The sequence below is a fragment of the Vicugna pacos genome, chromosome 12 (assembly GCF_048564905.1).
Source record: "Vicugna pacos chromosome 12, VicPac4, whole genome shotgun sequence".
In the NCBI taxonomy this organism is placed as follows: Eukaryota; Metazoa; Chordata; class Mammalia; order Artiodactyla; family Camelidae; genus Vicugna; species Vicugna pacos.
The window spans coordinates 7,329,725-7,350,634 of NC_132998.1; the positions used below are offsets into that span (position 1 = coordinate 7,329,725).

Sequence of the window (20,910 nt, forward strand, 5' to 3'; positions counted from 1 at the left end):
ACTGACTTTGGAGGATAGTTTCTTACCACTTTATGCAAGTTTTTCAGAAACTTCAGGAAAGAAAGTGCAGATGATTATTTTTTAATACACTGATTAAGTTAACTAGTATTTTACTTAGGCTGTTTGATATACACACATTAGTGAGATGGACCAATAACATTTGTTTCGTGAATTTTCATTATTCAGTTTTAGGATCAATCTAACTAGTATTGATTGGGTAATATTCATGTTGTACTCAGATATCTTTTTAATGTTCTTGCTAGTTCTAATGCATATGTGGAGCTTTGTTCATTTCTGCATTAATTCTTGTATTCTTGCAGGGGCTTTATGTTACATGAAACTTACCTGGCATATACTTTTTACCTCTTTTAAGTATTTGACATGGTCCAGTTCAAAGGATTCTATATGTAAAATACCTCCCCTGAAGTTTTCTCCCCTCAAAATAACTTTAAAAAGTGCCAATTTTTACTATGTAGTACTAGCATTTTTTAGTATTAAAAATCTACTACTAGGAACAAATGGTGCTTGAATAATTGGATATACACTTGCTGGGGTGGGGCAGCGGCAGGGGGAGATTATGGGGAAGGATTACCAAAGGGCACGAGGACATATTCCTGGGTGATGGATATGTTCATTACGTTGACTGTGGTTATGGTTATGTATGTATGTCAAAACTCATCACACTGTAGACTTGAAATATGTACAGTTTATTGTATATCAATTACATCTCAATTATACCTCAATAAATGTGTTGCAGGGTGTGGAAGGAAGTCTTTAAATGTATCAAGATCATGAATCATATGAAGTAAAACTGACTAATTAAATTATGCCAAAATTAAGGATCTCTGTTCAATAAACAATATGATTGACAGAGTTACTGATGAAAGTTGGGAAGAGATATTTGCAGTGTCTAAAATCAATGAAGGACTAATATCTGAAATATATATAATAAACAGCCAAAAATCAATTTTAAAAAACTGGAATCTCAATAGAAAAATTGGCAAAGGAAAATGAATATGCAATTCATAAAAGAGAAAAACCAAAAGTAAGAAAAAAATTGAGATGTTCAAACATATGAATAATTACAGAAATGCAATGAGATATTTTAAATTCATGGCAAATTGAAAAATTGTAAAGTTGAATAATGTCAAGTATTGGCGAGAAGATTGGGATATAGAAATCACACCATTAGTGGTGTGACATTCCAGAGAGTGTGGAGCTCAATATGCACAAGAAATTATCACAGGACCAAAGGAGACATACACGTACAAGGATATTTATTTCAGCATCGCTTGTGGTAGCAGGAAGCTGGAGGCAATCATTAGAGTAGTGAACAAATAAAGCATAGGGACCAGTATAAGAGAGTATCTTGCAGTAGTTAGGAGCAAAGAACTAGAAGGCCATGGGAGTCAAAGAAAGTTTGTTTTATTTATTTTTTAAGGTGGCAGATATTACAGCACACTTGTATGCTAATAGGAATGATCTAGTAGACAGAACAGTTGATAATATAAGAGAAAGGGGATAAGAGAGGAAAAAGGCAAGGAGAGATGACTGAGGTGTAGAACTGGAGGGTAGGGTGAGGGTGGAGGTGCCGGATGGGAATGGGAGAGTGACAGTTGGTTTAAATAGCAGCAAACAATTCATTGTAACATGATGGCAGTCAGAGTGTATAAGCAACGATGGAGGTAAATTAACCAGATTGGTGGTAGAAAGATAAGGATATTTTCTTTTGGTTACTTTTATTTTCACAGTAAAATAAGAACCAAAGTCATCAACTAAGAGTAAGGAAAGATAAAGGGATGCTGGATAACTGCAACAAGCTTTCCTAAATAAATCCTCCCTTCCTTCATTTATAGAGTCAGGGCAGCACCCAACAGAGATGAAAGAAGTAAGAAAGAAGTAAGAGATGAACAAAGACTTGTCAGCTTTATCCAGTGTTTATATCCCTGATGTTTAGCATAATGTACTGAAGAAGGGAAGCCAGTAAGCACACCTGGGGATCTTGTTGGGGAGGGAAGGGTTGGGGTTGGTAATAGCAGGAAGAAATACTGCTAGCTAGTAACGAAGAGCTCTACCTACTTTTTCTCATTAAATACAAACAATAACCTTTAAGTAAATATGATTGTTTGACAAACAAGGAAACTAAGGGGGTTTCCTCCTTCAGAACCAGAGCCTTAAACACTAGGTTGAGGTGGATGAGTAATAAAATGAAAGGCCCCTTAAGTGGTATTAGTTGTTATCTGGTGGGAGTTTGATTCTGAGCAGATGAAGCTCTAGTCTCAGAGTGACAGAAGAAATCCTCCTCCTGATCACCTGATCATCTCTCCAGGGTCACCAGGTGGATGACCTTGGAGTAGTCACACATTTCCAGTTCTCTAAAATGGAGAGTGATGTCGCCTAGCTCACATAATCTTTATGTTAAGTGAAACATTCTCTAAGTTTGAGGAAATGCTTGCAAACGATGTAAGTATATGTATGCATATGTTAATGTCGCTATTACTATTATGACTGTTACGTAAGTGGTCAGGGCAAAGTCAACGCCCCAAGGGCAAAGGTAGCCTCTAACCGAGAATGGGCTCTCCAGGGTGCATATTAAGACAGAGCAAGTTTAAAGAATTTTAGTAATCTTGGCTCAGAGTGAGAGGCGAAATTTTTCTTCATCAAGGCTCAACTGTTCTTGACGTCTTCAGGCTTGAAACTCTGAGGGAAATTATTAGGCTCTCTGGGCAGGATCCGGAATGCAACGCCGTGTGGGGCCTCACTGCCATCCGCTGGGCACCAGGGGGTGCCCGAAGGAGCTATTCAGAGCCTGGCAGGGTTTAGGGGCCGCCACTCGCGGTGAGCCCGACCGCCTCTGGCCAGGATCCGGGTTCTCGTGCTGGAGGTGCCCGGAGTCCATGTCCTTCGGAGACGCAGTCTCCAGTGCCCTCTCCGCGTCCCCCTTCACCGCCCCCTCCTCCTTTTCTCCGGCGAGAGCCCGGCGCGGAAGGCCTGGGAAAGTGTGAGCGCTTGCGGTGGGAACGGTGTGCCCATCTGGGTCCTCAGTAGAGCGGCGGCAACGGCGGCCGCCCCGACGGCGCGGTCAGAGTCCAGTGGGCAAGGGGAGGCAGCTGTTCTCCCAGGCGGCCGTGGGGGGCAGCAGAGGGGACGGCGACAGGTGCGGGAGCCCCTCCCGGGGTGGAAGTGAAAAGGCGGGCTTCGGGGTCTGTTCCCAGGCTGGAAACCACCCCCGCCCCCCAACCAAATCCCCGGGAGAGGCCGGGCCGGCGCCGGGCCTGGAGGAGGAAGCGGCCGGAGACAGTGCAATTTCACGCGGCCTCCGGGGCTCGGGTTCCTCGGCAGCGTGGATGAGTTATGGGTTTCGAGGAGGTTCCGGGGAAACTGAGGTGCCCTAAGCAGGCGGCAAAAACACCCTCCCCTTCAAAAACACACAGAGAAACATTCACATTCAGACAGAAAATCCCTCAAGTGACCCAACCGGCTAGGGGAGTTGAGTGATTTGGTTAGTGGGCGAGGCCAACTTCAGGGGGTCGGGCTATGGAGCGTTCTCCCCACCCCCATTACCTTTCTCCTTGGAGGCATTTTGGGGGCGTTTGGGATCTTGGCCTCCGCTTAGTCCAACTCCTGGAGGAAAATTAGGGTGAGACCCGTGCGGGCTCTGCGTAGCCAAGTTGCAGGGCACTCGGGCGTGGGGCGCGCTCGGGGCGGGCCGCCCAGGCTCCAGCAATCCCGACTCCAGCCTCGCGCCCGAGGGGGCGCGGCCGTGACTCACCCCCTCCCCCTGCGCTCCCTCCCAGACTACACCCCTCCCCTGCCATCCCGCCCCGGACTCCGGCTCCGGCTCCGGTTGCAGTTTGCAACCTCTTCTGCCGCCGCTACCAAGTCGCTGGTGGCTCAGGTGGCTCCGCTTCGATGTCCTAGTTCCGGGGCCCCTCCGGCCGGATTGGGCTGGGCTCCCCTCACCCTCGGCTGGAGTCATGAGGGTGAACGCGGCTCTGCAGGTGTTGGGCTTCCTCCTCAGTCTGGCCCGGGGCTCCGAGGTGGGCAACTCGCAGGCAGGTAAGCGGCGCGGGAGCACAGGCAGGCTCGGAACCCGGGATCCCGAACCGAGTGCGCGGGGTCCGGGAGGGCAGGGGCAGGAGCTTGGGCGGTGTGAGCCTGGGGGTGCTGAGCCCAAGCCCGCTGCGACCCCCCGGGTGGGGGCCATCAGGCTCGGGTTCTCGGGCAGGGACGGGATTCCTGGACCACCACCTCCCCACCCCAGCAGCCTACCCCGCTCTGATTTGTCTCTTTGGATAGGGCTGATGCTTAAACAGTTCACACTTATGAGGGGCCCTGCAGGGAGGGGAGCTGGGACCTCCATTCTGTAAATGTGAGGGGATGATTGGAGGTGGAGATCTTGGAGGAAGCGGAGTTGGGGGAGTCTCGGTTTGCTCCCCCACCTCCTGCCCCCCGGGTCTCAGCCACCTCCAGTTTCGTTGTTTTGCCGACAGGGCGGAGCTGTGGAAGGGGGGGTGGGAGGTTGTTGTTCTCTAGTGTTGAAAAACAACAGCGGCACCTCCTCTTCCGTGAATGGGCCTGCCCTGGGAGGGCCAAGTCCAGGTGACCGCAGGGTGAGGGGCAACGCAGAGGCTGACTGCCCGCTTTCCCTCAAAACAATAAAGTTGGCTGGTCCCCGACGTGACCTCTTTTTGTCAAGAGACAGATCAATTCAAATATTTATTGAGCATCTACTATATACAAGGCCAGGAGCTGTAGGACCAAAGACTTCCAACGGTATTTCTCACTTTGTCTTTTCTCTCCCCAACCTGAGCGCCAGCAGGGCACCTCTCCCATCTTCTGAGCCCTGTCCCGGGGAGCCTGTCTTAGACCTGCTTTTCCCACACCCCCATTCTGTTTACTATCTGGCTGTCTCTAGGAGTTTAGACAAGAGTCAGATTGCTCTCTATTCTTCTTCCCACTCTCATGCCAGCTGAGCCTACCCACCACTTTGGGGTGCCTCTGGGACCATGGACACCTGAGGGGTGCTGGTGTTGCTGGCATTGGAGGAATCCTGTTGATCTCCTCCCCTCCCCCCAGATCTCAGCTCGAGGTCTGGTACAGCCAGGGCCCCTTCCCCAGGGTGGGAGTGGGAGAAACACCTGTGCTTCCCTCACAGTTGCTGGGCCTAAATTTAGACCCTGGGATCTTGAGATGTGAACACTCCCAGCTGGTGGAGGGCGGGTATCTGGGGAATGGAGGGGACTGAGTAGAGTGACTGTCACTGTCCCATCCAGACTCCTGGAATCTTCAACTGGGAACCCAGGAGTCCCAGATCCTGGCCACCTTCCCTGAGGGAGACAGGAGGCAGGCTTGGTTGGGTCTCTTTACCCTTTATCTGGATCCTGCAGCCTCTGGGCATCCGGCCCTGTCTCAGTCCTTCTATAGCCCCTTTGTCCTGGCTGTGATGGGGGTGGGGGACTTTGGAGAGGAGGCCTCTGGTTGAGGAGGGGCTGGAGATTCTTGCTCTGACCCACCCCAGTGCTCTCTACCAAAGGAGGGCCTGTGATACTGGCCCTCCCTATGCCCCTGGTCCCTGGTCCAGCAGGAACTTTATGATTCCCCTCCCCCACCCCTCCCCCAAGCTGCCTGGTTCCTCTTGAGAGGTGTTGTTAGTGCTCTTTTCCCGCCCAGCCCTTTGCTCCCTGTTTGTGTAATATGGACTTTACCCTCAGGGTGGCCAGGGACTGGGCCCTCCAACACTGTAGCCTCCCAGGCACGGACACTGTCTGCACAAACACATATGGGCAGGTGGGACGGATGGGGTCACCTGAAATACTTCCTAATGAGGAAACTTAAGGACAGAACCAGTTTAGACTTCTGGGCCAGTAGAGGAGCTGTGTACATGTTTGTGTGCGTGTGCGTGCGTGCGTGCGTGTGTGTGTACAAGTACACACCCCGCTTCCCTGTGCAGAAATACTGACTCCTCCCTTATCTGGGGAGAAGGGTTGCTGCCTTGACTTGGAAGAAGGGGTATCCTGCCAGGAAGGGGGGTGGGGTGAGGCTACTCTAGAAATGATTAAACTTCCTAGTCGTTTTCTTTTCAGCCCAAGGACCCTGGAGGTCCCAGGCTTCTCTGGGAGCTCCTGGCATGCTTGCCCTTCTGCTGGGTCCAGCTCACCCCTTTCTGTTCATGGGGAGTGATAAGGAATGGGAGCCCTTCAAAGGTCAAGTGGTCAGACTAGGGGTGCACTAGGAGGAGGGGTGGGGCCTCACCAGTCTCCCTCCCTCCATTCCCACTCCTGTCTCCCACTAGGCTGCCGCCGCCTCAGGGAAGGGTGGTTGCAACAGGTGGTATCTGCCGCCCCTCCCCGCGGTCTCTCACTGGGCCTGAGGAAGGAGACAGGGATAAGCCTTCAGGGTCCAAGATTTCCCATAGCCCCTGTGTCCTCCACGCTTACCAGGTAAAGGAAGCCCCCGAGACTGACAGGCCTCCTGCTCCCTGAGTCTAGGCTCTCCCTGAGGGGAGTGAGGACTGCCATGTTGGAAGGCTTTTTAATGAATCTCCTCTGACAATGAAACGGGCTAGACGGTTTAGAATGGAGGCAGTCAACTGCTGTTTCCATCCAGCTTCTCTGTGTTTGCTGAAAAATACTCTAGGGCTGGAAAGTGATGCTGAGGGAACTTGAATGTGTTGGGATGGGGAAGGGAGTGAGAAGGGAAGCCAGAGTTTAGGAAGGGGGTGCAGGGTAGGCAACCAGCTCCTTATCTTCCAGCTTTATAGACAAAGCTCACATTGACCCCCCCACCCCCGCCACCACCAGAGCGCCCCTCCTCTAGTGAGGTCACTTGTCTGAGCCCAAGGCTTGAGGGTGGAGGGGGGCTGCTGTTGAGGACAGGGTGTCTGGGGACAGGGTGGGGCAGCCCCCTCCTCCTAGATAGAATCGCCTCATTGTGGGCCGGACTGTGGCCCCGGGCACTGCCCCCACCCTCTGCCCCCATCCCACCCTCGGTAGACACAATAGGGGCTGTGTGCTGCCCCAAAGAGATATTTATTCCAGGACCTAGAGAGGCAGGATGGGGGTAGAGACGTAAGTGCCCTGGTTCGAGGGGGAGGGGAAGAGGAGGGTAACCAAATTGTGGCCCTTTTCTAACTTCTTCCCAGGGAGGGGAAAACAGCCCCACATCCTCCTCGGTTAACTCCTTAGTACCCAAAGAAGCGCCCCAAAGAGGCATAGAGGAGGCCCAGGTGGATAAAGGAAACCTTTTCACCTTCCTTTTCGGGGGATGGTGAGGGGATTCTGGGAAAAGAGGAAGTTTAGGCTCTCAGTCCCACATAGGCCTTCATGTCTGCCTCTAGGGGTGAGGGCCGGAGGCAGCTGCCTTCTGGGCCTATTGAATGTTCCTGGAAGAGGGCAACCAAAGGGACGGTCTTGGGGGGTGGGGCTGAAAACTTGTGTCCAGCCCTCTGCCACTCTCACCTCCACTTCAAATAGTGTGCCCTGGGACTCTGAACGGGCTGAGTGTGACTGGCGATGCCGAGAACCAGTACCAGACGCTGTACAAGCTCTACGAGAGGTGTGAGGTGGTGATGGGGAACCTCGAGATTGTGCTCACAGGACACAACGCTGACCTCTCCTTCCTGCAGGTTAGCATGCTCGACCTCCTTCCTCAACCCGTTCCCCCTTGCCCTCCCCAGAGAAGCCTCCTTCACATCCTCAGTGCTACCGTCTGCTGGAGTTCAGCATTTCTAAGACTCTATAGTTTCTAGGATCCAAACCTGTGTTTCTGGGGCAATGATTGGAATCTGGGACCTGTGGTCTGGTCACTATGGCCGGGGAAACAGGCGCTGGCCACGAGAAGGGGGCGGGGACAGGGAGGTGTTCTGCACCAGGGACCCACGTGGAGAGGCACCTGCCGACGGAGAGGTGCCTGGGGAGGTGAGGAAGGGGTAAGCACGGACATGAGGAGCATGAGAAGCTCTCCTGGCATGAGGAGCTCTGAGAAGGAAAGGACAGGAGCCCAGAATTCCTCAGTCATTTCCGCTGCCTGTCTTCACTTGCAGAAGTCTATGTGGTACCATCTACTCCCTCCTCCAAAGCAGGACTTGGAAAGAATTCAAGGAGTTAGGGATTCTCAGTGCCTCAGGGAGGGAGAGGGGATTGAGACTTTTCACCCCACTGTCCCTCTCACTGCTGTGATCTGCTCTGTCACAGTGGATCCGAGAAGTGACTGGCTATGTCCTTGTGGCCATGAATGAGTTCTTTACGCTGCCACTGCCCAACCTCCGAGTGGTGCGGGGAACCCAGGTCTACGATGGGAAGTTCGCCATCTTTGTCATGTTGAACTACAACACCAACTCCAGTCATGCCCTGCGCCAGCTCCGCTTCACTCAGCTCACTGGTCAGTTCCTGGTGATTCCGTCCCATCCTGCCCTTCGGCCCACCTGCTGATGGTGACCCAAGACTGCTCCCTCTAAGTGCTCTGCTCAAAGTCCCCAGCACCTTGACCACTGTGGTCTGAGGGTCCACTCCTCCTTAGATAAAAGAAGGCCCTAACACAGAACTGGGGCATCTGTCCCCTGGGGAGGGGCTGGAGCTGGGGCTGGGGCTGGGGCTGTTACTCATTCTTCTGACCCGAGTACTGTGTACCTTGATGTCCAGCCTTCCCTGGGGATGGGGATCCCACCTCCTCCCCCTTCGCAAACGCCCCCCCCACCCCGGGCTGGAGGACTGTGGGGCTGAAATACCGCCTGGCTCCCGTCTATTTTTCCCTGTCCCAGTCAGTTGAAAAGCACTCAGGTAGGACTCGTGGGGGTGGGGGGGGTGAGTCAGGGATCTTCTCTCCTTCTTTCCCTTCCCCTCCCCCACTGGCTAAACCGGATCTGGACAGGTGTCTGAGGAGGCAGGACTTTCTTTTGGCCGGGCTCCTCCTCTTTCTTACAGGTCCAGCCTTCTCTGCAGTTTGGATTTAATTGGACATATCCGCCCCTCCCCCCACGTCCCCAGCTCCTGACTCTGGTGACCTTTCGGACCGGTGGGGAGGTCAGGAAGAGGAGGGCTTCCGTGACCAGCCCTGACCCTGTCACTTCTCTTCCCCACCTCAGAGATTCTGTCAGGGGGCGTTTACATTGAGAAGAACGATAAACTTTGCCATATGGACACAATTGACTGGAGGGACATCGTGCGGGACCGAGATGCCGAGATAGTGGTGAAGGACAATGGCAGGAGCTGTGAGTGGCCACGATCAAGACTGCTCCCCTGCCCCCGCCCAACCAGAGTGCCTCCTTCCCGCCCCACACCCCCATCACTTAGTCCTGATCTGAACCCACCTCTCCACTGAGCAAACTTCAGGCTCCAGACCCAAGAAGCCTGCCACCAGGAAGCAGACCAGTCCCCTAGACTCTGAACCACGGAAGCAGGGAGTGAAGAAAAGGGGCTAAAGATTTCTGTGTTCTGAGTGAGAAACCAGATCTCTGGACCAGATATCCATTTCTCTTTCCACTACAACATCCTCCCTTCTTGGAACCTACCTACCCTGACTACAGTCTGCTGCTCCCTGTCCACTCACTCGCACATACTCCTGCTAGGTGCAGTTTGCCAAGGAGGACCCAGATAACCAGGTTGGGACTGGGCTGAGCGAGGCATGTGTCCCAGGCCCTCCCCTCAGCGGCCCTGTGGGTGGTGCGGAGGCGTGGCTCCACCCCGCGCTGACAGGTTCACTTGAGCCCAGCCCTGCTCTGCGAAGGCAAGGAGGGCCTCTGCCCTGGCTCTTGCCTTCCCGGGACTGGGTGCCTGTGTGCTGACATCATCCTTGATGACTCGAGCAAGCCGTTCTTAGCCCTGACAGTCCCTCGTGTTGCTTTCTCTCCCAACCAGGTCCCCCGTGTCATGAGGTCTGCAAGGGGCGATGCTGGGGTCCCAGACCAGAAGACTGCCAGACATGTGGGTTTTCTTCCTTCTAAAAACTTCAAACTCAGGGGAAGATATAGCCCAAGTGGTAGAGTGCCTACTTAGCATGCACAGGGTCCTGGGTTCAATCCCCAGTACCTCCTCTAAAAATTAATAAGTAAACCTAATTACCTTCCCCCCAGAAAAAGAAGATTGAAAAAAAAACACTTCAAACTCACATACACTTTCATATCCTTGCTCACTTCAGCCTGTGTCCACACGGGGTGGGGGTGAGCCTAGAGGGCAGCAGGGTGAGTGATGGCCTCAGAATACAGTCCTAAGAGCTCTGACAGCTGTGCTTTCTCTCTTCCGCAGTGACCAAGACCATCTGCGCCCCTCAGTGTAATGGTCACTGCTTTGGGCCCAACCCCAACCAGTGCTGCCATGACGAGTGCGCAGGGGGCTGCTCAGGCCCTCAGAACACAGACTGCTTTGTACGTACGGTACCACCATTTGCCTTGTTCTGCAATGGGATGCGGGTTTTGGGGAGGAAGTAAGGGGACATATGTAACATGAGTTTTATGAGCCTCCTGTGTTCCTAGGCTTGCCGGCTCTTCAATGACAGTGGAGCCTGCGTGCGCCAGTGTCCACAGCCTCTTGTCTACAACAAGCTAACTTTCCAGCTAGAACCCAATCCCCACACCAAGTATCAGTATGGAGGAGTTTGTGTCGCCAGCTGTCCCCGTAAGTGTCTAAAAGGAAGGAACGATGGTAGTGGAGCCAGGATTTTAGACAAAATTTTAGGAGGCAAAATGGATTGAGTTGGGTGGTTAATAGAGTATGTAGAGGCCAAATGGGTGCGATTATCTAATCACCCCTGATGTATGACCCCTGGGTCCCGTTCCCCCATCTACTTCCCCGTGACTTCCAGCAATTGCTCTTGGTTCTGCTTTTTGGATCAACAATGAGCAAGGGCCTTTCTAATCCATAAGATAGCACTTAAGGAATGTTAGGTTGTTGATTGGAGCCAATCCAGTGCAGAGAAGAAGGGAGGAGTTTCAACTGGTAGTTGGCAGTGTTCCTCCCTCATCCTTAAGGGTGCCCTTCTCTTTCCTAGATAACTTTGTAGTGGATCAAACGTCTTGTGTCAGGGCCTGTCCTCCCGATAAGATGGAAGTAGATAAAAATGGACTCAAGATATGTGAACCTTGTGGGGGTCTGTGCCCCAAAGGTGAGTGGATGATGGTAAGGAGTTGGTGAACAGACATTTTTCCCCTGCGACTATTCAGCCTCCACTCCCCAACGCCCACTGAGCCTCTTCTGTGTTCACAGCCTGCGAGGGAACGGGCTCTGGGAGCCGCTTCCAGACTGTGGACTCGAGCAACATTGATGGATTTGTGAACTGCACCAAGATCCTGGGCAACCTGGACTTTCTTATCACTGGCCTCAATGGGTTAGAGATTCTGCTTTCCTCCCCCGGCCCCCCAGCCCCTCCACCCCCTCACAGCTTGTTGTGTTGGTTCGACCCTTCATATGTGGAGCTAATCAGGAGTCTAGATCATAAAATCTTAGCAGTCACAGAGGACCTGATGGTGCTTAACTCAGTATCTCAGCCAGGGCTTGAATCCCCTCAGAGACATCCTTAAGCAGTCCAGCTAGCTGAGTGGTAAGGGACAGGGACATCGTGTCCTCCTTGTTAAAGTTTTCTAAAAGTTCTTCCTTAAATTTAGATAAAAATCTGCCTCCCCGTGACTTCCAGCTATTTTCTCTAGTTCTGCTCCTTGGTTTGAAGCTACAAAGAACAAAGGAACGTTCTAATCCATAGGGCAGTGCTTACAGTGAGTGAGTGTGTGTGTGTGTGTGAGAAACGTTAGGGCTACCTACACTAAAGTTGCAAAAAATGGTATAAAGTTTTCCCATACACTCATTACTCAGATTCTGCAAATGTTAACAATGTACCACATGCTTTAGAATTTTTCTCTCTACACATGCGTGCACACACTATTCGTGCTCTTGTTTTTTGGAACGACTTGAGGGTAAATTTCCAGATGTGGTGCCCCCTCATCCCAGTTACATTTAGGTGTGTATTACTTAAAAACAAGAACATTTGCTTACATAACCACAGTACAGTTGTTTAAATTAGGAAATCAGCATCGATACAAAGTGTTATCTCATCTACAGACCTTATTCAGATTTCACTAATTTATTTTACTAAGTCCTGGATCATACATTACATTCAGTTGTTATATCTCTTCAGTCTCCTTTAATCTGTAACAATTCATGACCTTGACTTTAATGAGTACAGGTCAGGTAATTCAGAGTGTTCCTCAGTTTGGGTTTGCCTGTTGTTTTCTCATGCTTAGATTCAGGTTATGCACTTTCAGTAGGAATACTTCAGATTTATTCTCAGTGCGTCCTTGCAAGGAAGCACGTGTTGTTGATTTGCCCCATCATTGGTGGTGAGATCTCTGGTCACTTGGTTAAGGTGGTGTCTGCCAGCTTTTCTACTGTAAAATTACTGTTTTTCCCTTTGTAATTAATAAGCATCTTGTGGTGAGGTATTTGCCTGAATCAGTTTTGCAAAATGATGACTTTCTAACTCCATTATTGCTTCTGCATTTATGCGGTGGCATTTTAGTGTTCAGAAGAGTCTTCCTTTCCTATTTATTTGTTTGTGTGTTTAATCTGTGTAGATATTTGTTTCATTCAGTGTTTCATAATCTCTTACGATCATTATTTCAGTTGACCAGTTCACTTGTCCCCGATCTGCTCATTGTGGGGCCCCTTCAAACTGGTTACCTGTATTCTTTGGGCTTGTACCCTTCATGCTTTGAGCATTTCCTTACTTTTTTTGCACAAGCTGCTGTAGCTTAAGATACATTTCTCCTCCCTCAACTATTTCTCCAAACAGCCCTCCTTCCTTCTAGTGGAGAATGGTATTCAGAAACTAAGTTCTAAGGCTGGGCATGTTCACTGCAACTGTGTTATGCCTCTGCTTTGTTGACTGGTTTCTACTGTTCCCTCCAGAGACCCCTGGCACAAGATCCCTGCTCTGGACCCTGAGAAACTCCATGTCTTCCGGACCGTGCGGGAGATCACAGGTGAGTGGGAGGAGAGGCTGCCCGTTCTGAGATGGATGGATGAACCACTGGCAAAAACCGCAGTATAACCACTTGAGAAAATCTTGTCCCAAGCAGCAGGGGAGGGACCAGGAGAACTCAAGAAAGGAAAGGGAGAGGCTCCCCGCTCACATGCCTCTCTCCAACCCCTCAGGTTACCTGAACATCCAGTCCTGGCCTCCCCACATGCACAACTTCAGTGTCTTTTCCAATCTGACAACCATTGGGGGCAGAAGCCTCTACAAGTGAGTAAGGGGTTTGGAGGTGGTGGTATCTCCATGCAAAGAACCCTGTTTCTCAGGCATCCCTGAGTGAAGTACAGCATTGCCTCATACAGTGGGAGTTTGATGGGGAAAAGGCAGAAGGAGAAGGATCCCCTCTCAGCGGGTCTGACTAGCCCAGAGCAAATTTGTTGAATGAAAGTGAATCCACTACACTGTCGAGTTTCCCTTTGTGGTCTCCCCTCTCATCCCATCTCCTCGTTCTCAGCCGGGGCTTCTCATTGTTGATCATGAAGAACTTGAATGTAACATCTCTGGGCCTCCGATCCTTGAAAGAAATTAGCGCTGGGCGTGTATACATAAGCGCCAACCGGCAGCTCTGCTACCACCATTCTCTGAACTGGACCAGGCTGCTTCGGGGGCCTTCAGAAGAGAGGCTGGACATCAAGCATAACCGGCCCCGCAGGGACTGCGGTGAGGGAAGGGGCCCGCAGCGGGGTGGGCGGAGCGGGTCAGGAAGCAGCAGCTGCGCAGATCCTTCTGCCCTGCAAGTGGGCGTAGGGCTGGGGGACAGAGCCAGGGAGGGTTAGGCTGGAAGCAGGAATTCAGGAGACGGCTTGTAAGGAGACCTCAGCCTCCTCCTAACCCACCCCTTCCTTTCCAGTGGCAGAGGGCAAAGTGTGTGACCCACTGTGCTCCTCCGGGGGATGCTGGGGCCCAGGCCCCGGTCAGTGCCTATCCTGCCGAAACTACAGCCGAGGAGGTGTCTGTGTGACCCACTGCAACTTCCTGAATGGGTACAGTGAGGGCAGAGAGTCAAGAAGGGGTGGGGGAATGGAGCTGTTCAGGTGGCGCCTGAAAGCTTTTAGACCACTTTCTGCATATGCCTTGGTGGGAATTAGGTAGGTGGCCCTTGTTTGGGGGATCAGGGCATAAAGGTGAGGCCTTGGAAGTGACCCCTCCCTTTACCCCCTACTGCAGGGAGCCTCGTGAGTTTGCCCATGAGGCTGAATGCTTCTCCTGCCACCCGGAATGCCAGCCCATGGAGGGCACGGCCACGTGCAATGGCTCGGTACAGTAGCAACACCAGGATCTCTCAGGGAGAGAGGGCAGGGGCCACACTGGAGGGTCTAGGGAATGATATGGCCAAATCTCAAGGCCACAGAGAGGCACAGGGAGGCCAGATAATGCTAGGGTCTGTGGGTGGAGGGTCTTAAATGGCTGGGTTAGTCTTTGCTGGGGATTATGGAATTGACCTTGAGATCCCATTCTTCCTGACCTCTCTTCCACCCAGGGCTCTGATGCCTGTGCCCAGTGTGCCCATTTTCGAGATGGGCCCCACTGTGTGAGTAGCTGCCCATTTGGAGTCCTCGGTGCCAAGGGCCCCATCTACAAGTACCCAGATGCTCAGAATGAATGTCGGCCCTGCCATGAGAACTGCACCCAGGGGTCAGTGATGGGATGATAAAAGGGTATTGGGGGAGGGTTAGGCGCACAGAACTAGGGGGAAGGAAGAGGGTGAGAGGAGCAGAAAGAAGAAAGGAACTATGACTTAAGAACTACTCCCAGCTGTGCAGTGAAGGATTGGAGAAAGGGAAACTCACTAACAGCACAAAATGACACCATGTTTGGGGAGCCTGGAATAACTTTAGCTTGGGGGAGTTTCATTCAAGAGAGGGACTCGGAGGGGGTTGAGGGGCCATGTCTTGGGGTATGCTTTGGGCTCCAGGGTGGGATGCTATGGTAGGTCCAAGACAATGTTGTATGTTGGGGCTGCTGGCATTGAGCCTCCTGTGGGAGTCTCCCAAGCCCCCATTTAAGGAGGTGACTTTCTTCTCCAGGTGTAAGGGACCAGAGCTACAAGACTGTTTGGGCCAAACACTGGCACTCATCAGGTATGATGGGCTTGGAGAATTAGGAAGCTGGGGATATTTGGGGGAGGGCAGTGACCTGCTAGGAAGAGTTGAGTCTCTATTGATTCTGGCCTTTGATATACAGTCTACTGTCACTGGACTCAGGATGCAGGAATCCAGGCTTCTGGCCTTCCCTTCCTAAAATGAACTTGCAGTAGCCTCAGGGGCTGGAGATTTAGGTTAACCCCTTCGGTGCTCAAGGAGATATGTAGGTGTGAATGTTAACTTCTTGCCCCAGACCTGCGCCATACTTTTAGGACAGGTATGGATGACATCTGTGAGGGAAATGTAGACCGAGGATAATGCCGGGCTTCTCTGTCCCACAGCAAAACCCATCTGGCAATGGCTTTAACAGTGGTCATAGGATTGGCAGTGATTTTCCTGATCCTGGGCAGCACTTTTCTCTATTGGCGTGGGCGCCGGATTCAGAATAAGAGGGCTATGAGGCGCTACTTGGAACGGGGTGAGGTGAGTGTCTAGCTTACTCCTGAAATGTTCCCTATACCATCATCACGCTTTTAAGAGCCTCTTCCTTTCCCAGAGTTTTGATCCATTTCTTCAAGGAGGTAGTATGGTCCACATGAAAGGACTCTGGCCAGGGAAATGGGAGACGTTAATTCTAGTCCCAATTTTGCCATTAATTTGCCTCGTGACTTTGAAGAAGTTGCCTTTCTTCTCTAGGCCTCAGTTTATGCATGTATCCCAAGAGAACAAAAACATCCATCCTTGCAGGATGGCTGTAAGGGTGAAAGGGGATGATGTATGTGAAAGTGCTTTGAGAAACAGAGAAAAGTACTCAAGGTGACAGTATTACCAGCTTTCTCCCCTACCCGCCGTCAATGGGAAAGCCCAGCCCTCTTGACCCTTCATCTCATGAACACAACTTCCTTAGTCCTCAGAGCCCGTTACTCCCCAGTATGCCTGCAATGCTTTCTAAGACTAGAGACATCCCTTTTCCTGCTCCCACCCCTTTGGACTTTGCTGCCCTTGGCATCCACCTATGGGAGAGGGGGTTGGAGAGGGACATGGGAGTGGGCTGTCCTGAAGACCTCCTTCCTATCTGCTCTTCAGAGCATAGAGCCTCTGGATCCCAGTGAGAAGGCTAACAAAGTGCTGGCCAGAATCTTCAAAGAGACAGAGCTGAGGAAGCTTAAAGTACTGGGCTCGGGTGTCTTCGGAACTGTGCACAAAGTGAGTGGCCCACAGGCAGTCTGGGGAGGTGGGGAAAGGAACTCGGGCAAAAGGGGAGAAAGGTTTAGGGAAAAGACTAGCCTGGGGAGAATGACCTTAGGCTGACTCCTGCCCAAAACTTCCCAGGGAGTATGGATTCCTGAGGGTGAATCAATCAAGATTCCAGTCTGCATTAAAGTCATTGAGGACAAGAGTGGACGGCAAAGTTTCCAAGCTGTGACGGACGTAAGTGAAGGCAGGGTGTCCTGTACACCACTAGGAAAGGGTCAATATTAGACACGATTATGAAGAAGCACGGTCTGGTGTCAACAGGTACTGTGTTAGCCACATCAGTGTCCTCGATTGTTGGGGAAGCCCTGGTCGGGGTGCACATGAACCGGTTTGCTCCCTGGATAACCCCTTCTTGTGTCTCTTAGCACATGCTGGCCATTGGCAGCCTCGACCATGCCCACATTGTTCGGCTGCTGGGACTGTGTCCAGGGTCATCTCTGCAGCTCGTCACTCAGTACTTGCCTCTGGGTTCCCTGCTGGATCATGTGAGGCAACACCGTGGGGCACTGGGGCCGCAGCTGCTGCTCAACTGGGGAGTACAAATTGCCAAGGTGAGAGGAGGAGTTTTATGATGAAACTGTCTGGCTGGGGGCCAACAGGGAGGGGAGCGGGAATCTGAAGTGCTGAGAGGTGTCTTAGGGTGTGGGGTGACTGACTCTCAAGGACCAATTCCCTGACCCTTGAGAATACTTCCTTCCCCTACAGGGAATGTATTACCTTGAGGAGCATGGTATGGTGCATAGGAACCTGGCTGCCCGAAATGTGCTGCTGAAGTCACCCAGTCAGGTGCAGGTGGCAGATTTTGGGGTTGCTGACTTGCTGCCCCCTGATGATAAGCAGCTGCTGCACAGTGAGGCCAAGGTAAGGTGATGCAAAGCCTGGGTAAGGAGGTGGGGATGGAGTGAAGCATGGGGACGTGGAACGAGCAGGTGCTGCAAGGTTAGTTCAAGGAGAGGAAGCTGGAGATGCCAGAAATAAAAGTTCAGAGAGCAGCAAAGAAAAGAATGATGGAGAACATAGGTTTAGAAATGCTAGGAAAATGTGGAAATCAGCTGGTGACATCTCTGTCTCTAATCCTCCAGACTCCAATTAAGTGGATGGCCCTCGAGAGTATCCACTTTGGGAAATACACACACCAGAGTGACGTCTGGAGCTATGGTGAGTCCATCTGGATGCCCTCCAAACCATCACTGGCCCAAATTCCAAAGCTGTCTCTTGAGACCCCTCCTTAGACTCTCTAAGCCCTTCAGATCCTTTGTCAGATCAAGTTCTGCCTTCCCTTCATCTGCATGCCCATGTCTGCTCTTTTGCCATCAACTCTTCGTGTCTCCCTGTGCCAGGAGTGACAGTTTGGGAGCTGATGACCTTTGGGGCAGAGCCCTATGCAGGGCTGCGACTGGCTGAAGTACCAGACCTGCTGGAGAAAGGAGAACGGTTGGCGCAGCCCCAGATCTGTACCATTGATGTCTACATGGTCATGGTCAAGTGTGAGTTTCCTGCTGATGCCAGCCAATTTCTAAGTGACTTTCCTCCCTAGTCTACTCACCTCTCATGGCTCTTTTCCTACATCTTACTCTCAGGTTGGATGATTGATGAGAACATTCGCCCGACTTTTAAAGAGCTAGCCAATGAGTTCACTAGGATGGCCCGAGACCCACCACGGTACCTGGTCATAAAGGTGAGTAGGGACTAGTAGGTGTCAAGGAGATCCAGAGAAAATGGTACTCCAGCTGGAACCAGGATCTACCTTAACAATCAACCACCTGCCCTTCTAGAGAGAGAGTGGGCCTGGAATTCCCCCTGGGGCAGAGCCTCCTGCTCTGACAAACAATGAACTGGAGGAAGTAGAGCTGGAGCCGGAATTAGACCTAGACCTGGAGTTGGAGGCAGAGGAGAACAACCTGGCAACCACACTGGGCTCTGCCCTCAGCCTGCCACTTGGAACACTTAATCGGCCACGTGGGGTAAGGCACTTTCTAGTTACCCAAGACTTTCTGCACCCTGAGCCCTCTGCACACCTGTGCCCTCGTGAACCCTACAGATGTCCAAGTTAACTACACAAAGGCCCCCGTGGTAAGCAGATTTCTCTCTTAATCTAAGCCTCTTCCTCATTTTTTTCATCCTAGAGCCAGAGCCTTATAAGTCCATCATCTGGATATATGCCTATGAACCAGGGGAATCTTGGGGAAGCTTGTCAGGTAAGGTCTGTCTCTTTAGGAGGATGCTGAGAGGCTGGATGGCAGACTACTTTAGGATTGATAGGGGTAGTGTGGGAGACTTTAGAAACCTCTGAGGTTTATTAATCAGTGTCCCACAAAAAAGAAGGCACTGAACAACCCAATCTCCTGCTAAACAAATCTCTCTTCTTCCCTCGTCTCTGTGTAAATCTCTGTGTATTATTTTCCTCTTTAGGAGTCTGTAGCTTGTGGGGGTAATGAACGGTGCCCCCGTCCAGCGTCTTTGCACCCATTGCCACGGGGACGCCTGGCTTCTGAGTCATCGGAGGGCCATGTGACAGGCTCTGAGGCTGAGCTCCAGGAGAAGGTGTCCATGTGTAGAAGCCGGAGCCGGAGTCCGCGGCCACGTGGAGACAGTGCCTACCATTCCCAGCGCCACAGCCTGCTTACTCCTGTCACCCCACAGTCTCCACCAGGATTAGAGGAAGAGGATGTCAATGGTTATGTCATGCCAGATGCACAATTCAAAGGTGCCTGACTCCCCAGCACTTTCCTCAAGTCTTTCTCTAATTCTTTTTCTCCAGGCTCCTCTTAATCCTTTTGTCTTCTCTAATTATGTCCCTCCCTGTTCATTTTCCCCCAACTTTCCCCCATCTCCCACTGCTTATTACCATGAAGTTCTCCACACCCCTAGCCTCTCTTCTCAATCCCCAGGTACCTCCTCCCGGGAAGGCACCCTTTCTTCAGTGGGTCTCAGTTCTGTCCTGGGTACTGAAGAAGAAGATGAAGATGAGGAGTATGAATACATGAACCGGAGGAGAAGGTGCAGTCCACCTCGTCCCCCTAGGCCAAGTTCCCTCGAGGAGCTGGGTTATGAATACATGGATGTGGGATCAGACCTCAGTGCTTCCCTGGGCAGCACACAGAGTTGCCCGCTCAACCCCGTGCCCACCATGCCCAATGCCAGCACAACTCCAGATGAGGACTATGAATATATGAATCGGCGACGTGGTGGAGGTGGTCCTGGAGGGGATTATACAGCCATGGAGGCCTGCCCAGCAGCTGAGCAAGGTTATGAAGAAATGAGAGCTTTCCAGGGGCCTGTACACCATGCTCCCCAAGTTCAATATGCCCGCCTCAAAACTCTGCGGAGTTTAGAAGCCACTGACTCTGCCTTTGACAACCCTGATTACTGGCACAGCAGGCTTTTCCCCAAGGCTAACGCCCAGAGAACATAACCCCTGCTGTCTGAGGTACTCAGGGAGCATTTGATGGCAGCTAGTTCCTCTAGAGGGTAACCCTGTTCTCCTTAGTCCCTCTCCCTCACAGGTCTTAGCCCCTCTGCCCTAGTCCTTGACAATTCCATTCAACCTTTGGAGGCCTTAAACACTCGGACATGAAATTCTTGTGATATGTAGCCAGCTGTGCACTTTCTTCTCTTTCCCAGTCTCAGGAAAGGAAACGGTTTTCCCTATTTTGTGTGCTTTCCCAATCCCATTCCTCAGCTTCCTCAGGGGAACTCCCTGGAAATATGAAGGATTACTCCCCATGTCCCTTTCTCTCAGACCCTGACCTGTTGAGACTAGGCTTTAAAGTGTGCCTTAGTTTCCCACTAGGCTTTTACGAAAGAGGAAAGGGGGTAACCTGGCAGAGGAAAGTAAAATTTTGGCTTATGACTCAACTCCTTAGAAAAAATGAAAAGCTTAAAATTGTGTGAAGAGGTTGGGAGCAGATGATCATGATTACTATTAATTGAGCGTTTACTATGTGCCAAGCATCATGCTAAACTTTATCTACATTATCTCAGTCCTTGACAGCAATTCTGTGAGCTAGGTATTATCCCATTTTTACAAATAAGGAAACTGAGCCTTAAAGAGATTAAGTAAATTAAGTGGCAGGTCCAGGATTCAAAATCTTCCAATGCATGTGCTCTTAAAAGTACCAAGGAAAACTTACATAAGTCAGAGCCCTTTTAAGGGGCATTGTCTTCTTGTTTTTGCACTGAATCAAGTCTAACTCCGACAACCACAGCCTCCTGCCACACCCGGGCTTCTCATCTTGGGAAGTGGGAGTCAGGGGGTGGTGAGAAGGAGAAAGAACTGGCCATCTTCATGTAAACCATAACCTATGTGTCCTATATAATCTCCACTTCTTACCCAAGGGACAGATTCACAAGGGTTCCCCGAGCTACTTTTGGGACCTATTCTCACCCAGTGGTGGGAAGCTTCCAGTTGGGATACAAAGAGGACCCAGCAGCTTCAGACTTCTGCCTCCTTGGATGGGAAACTGGGGGTATCTGTTGTTATCCCTGAAGTTTTTTGTTTTGTTTTTATACATGTCTGAATAAAAATGCCAAAGTTTTGCAGCTT

At 51.3% G+C, this 20,910-nt stretch overlaps 1 protein-coding gene across 2 annotated transcripts; it reads left to right on the plus strand.

The window, feature by feature from the left end:
- Positions 1 to 3,840: 3,840 nt before the first annotated feature.
- LOC140685308 (receptor tyrosine-protein kinase erbB-3-like) lies at positions 3,841 to 20,906 on the plus strand. Of its 2 annotated transcripts, none has more exons than XM_072972608.1 (28): positions 3,841 to 4,059; positions 7,476 to 7,627; positions 8,196 to 8,382; positions 9,086 to 9,211; positions 9,858 to 9,923; positions 10,245 to 10,363; positions 10,472 to 10,613; positions 10,987 to 11,100; positions 11,202 to 11,322; positions 12,897 to 12,970; positions 13,143 to 13,233; positions 13,478 to 13,683; positions 13,874 to 14,006; positions 14,191 to 14,281; positions 14,504 to 14,658; positions 15,051 to 15,104; positions 15,449 to 15,590; positions 16,194 to 16,313; positions 16,440 to 16,538; positions 16,730 to 16,915; positions 17,070 to 17,225; positions 17,447 to 17,522; positions 17,705 to 17,851; positions 17,945 to 18,042; positions 18,140 to 18,328; positions 18,491 to 18,562; positions 18,777 to 19,071; positions 19,256 to 20,906. In XM_072972608.1, the coding sequence occupies exons 1-28, from the start codon at positions 3,978 to 3,980 to the stop codon at positions 19,777 to 19,779; spliced, it is 4,017 nt and encodes a 1,338-aa protein (XP_072828709.1). In that variant the 5' UTR covers positions 3,841 to 3,977; the 3' UTR covers positions 19,780 to 20,906. The 2 variants fall into 2 exon arrangements, with proteins under 2 accessions (XP_072828709.1, XP_072828710.1); XM_072972609.1 differs by lacking the exon at positions 3,841 to 4,059 and adding an exon at positions 6,293 to 6,443.
- Positions 20,907 to 20,910: the final 4 nt, after the last annotated feature.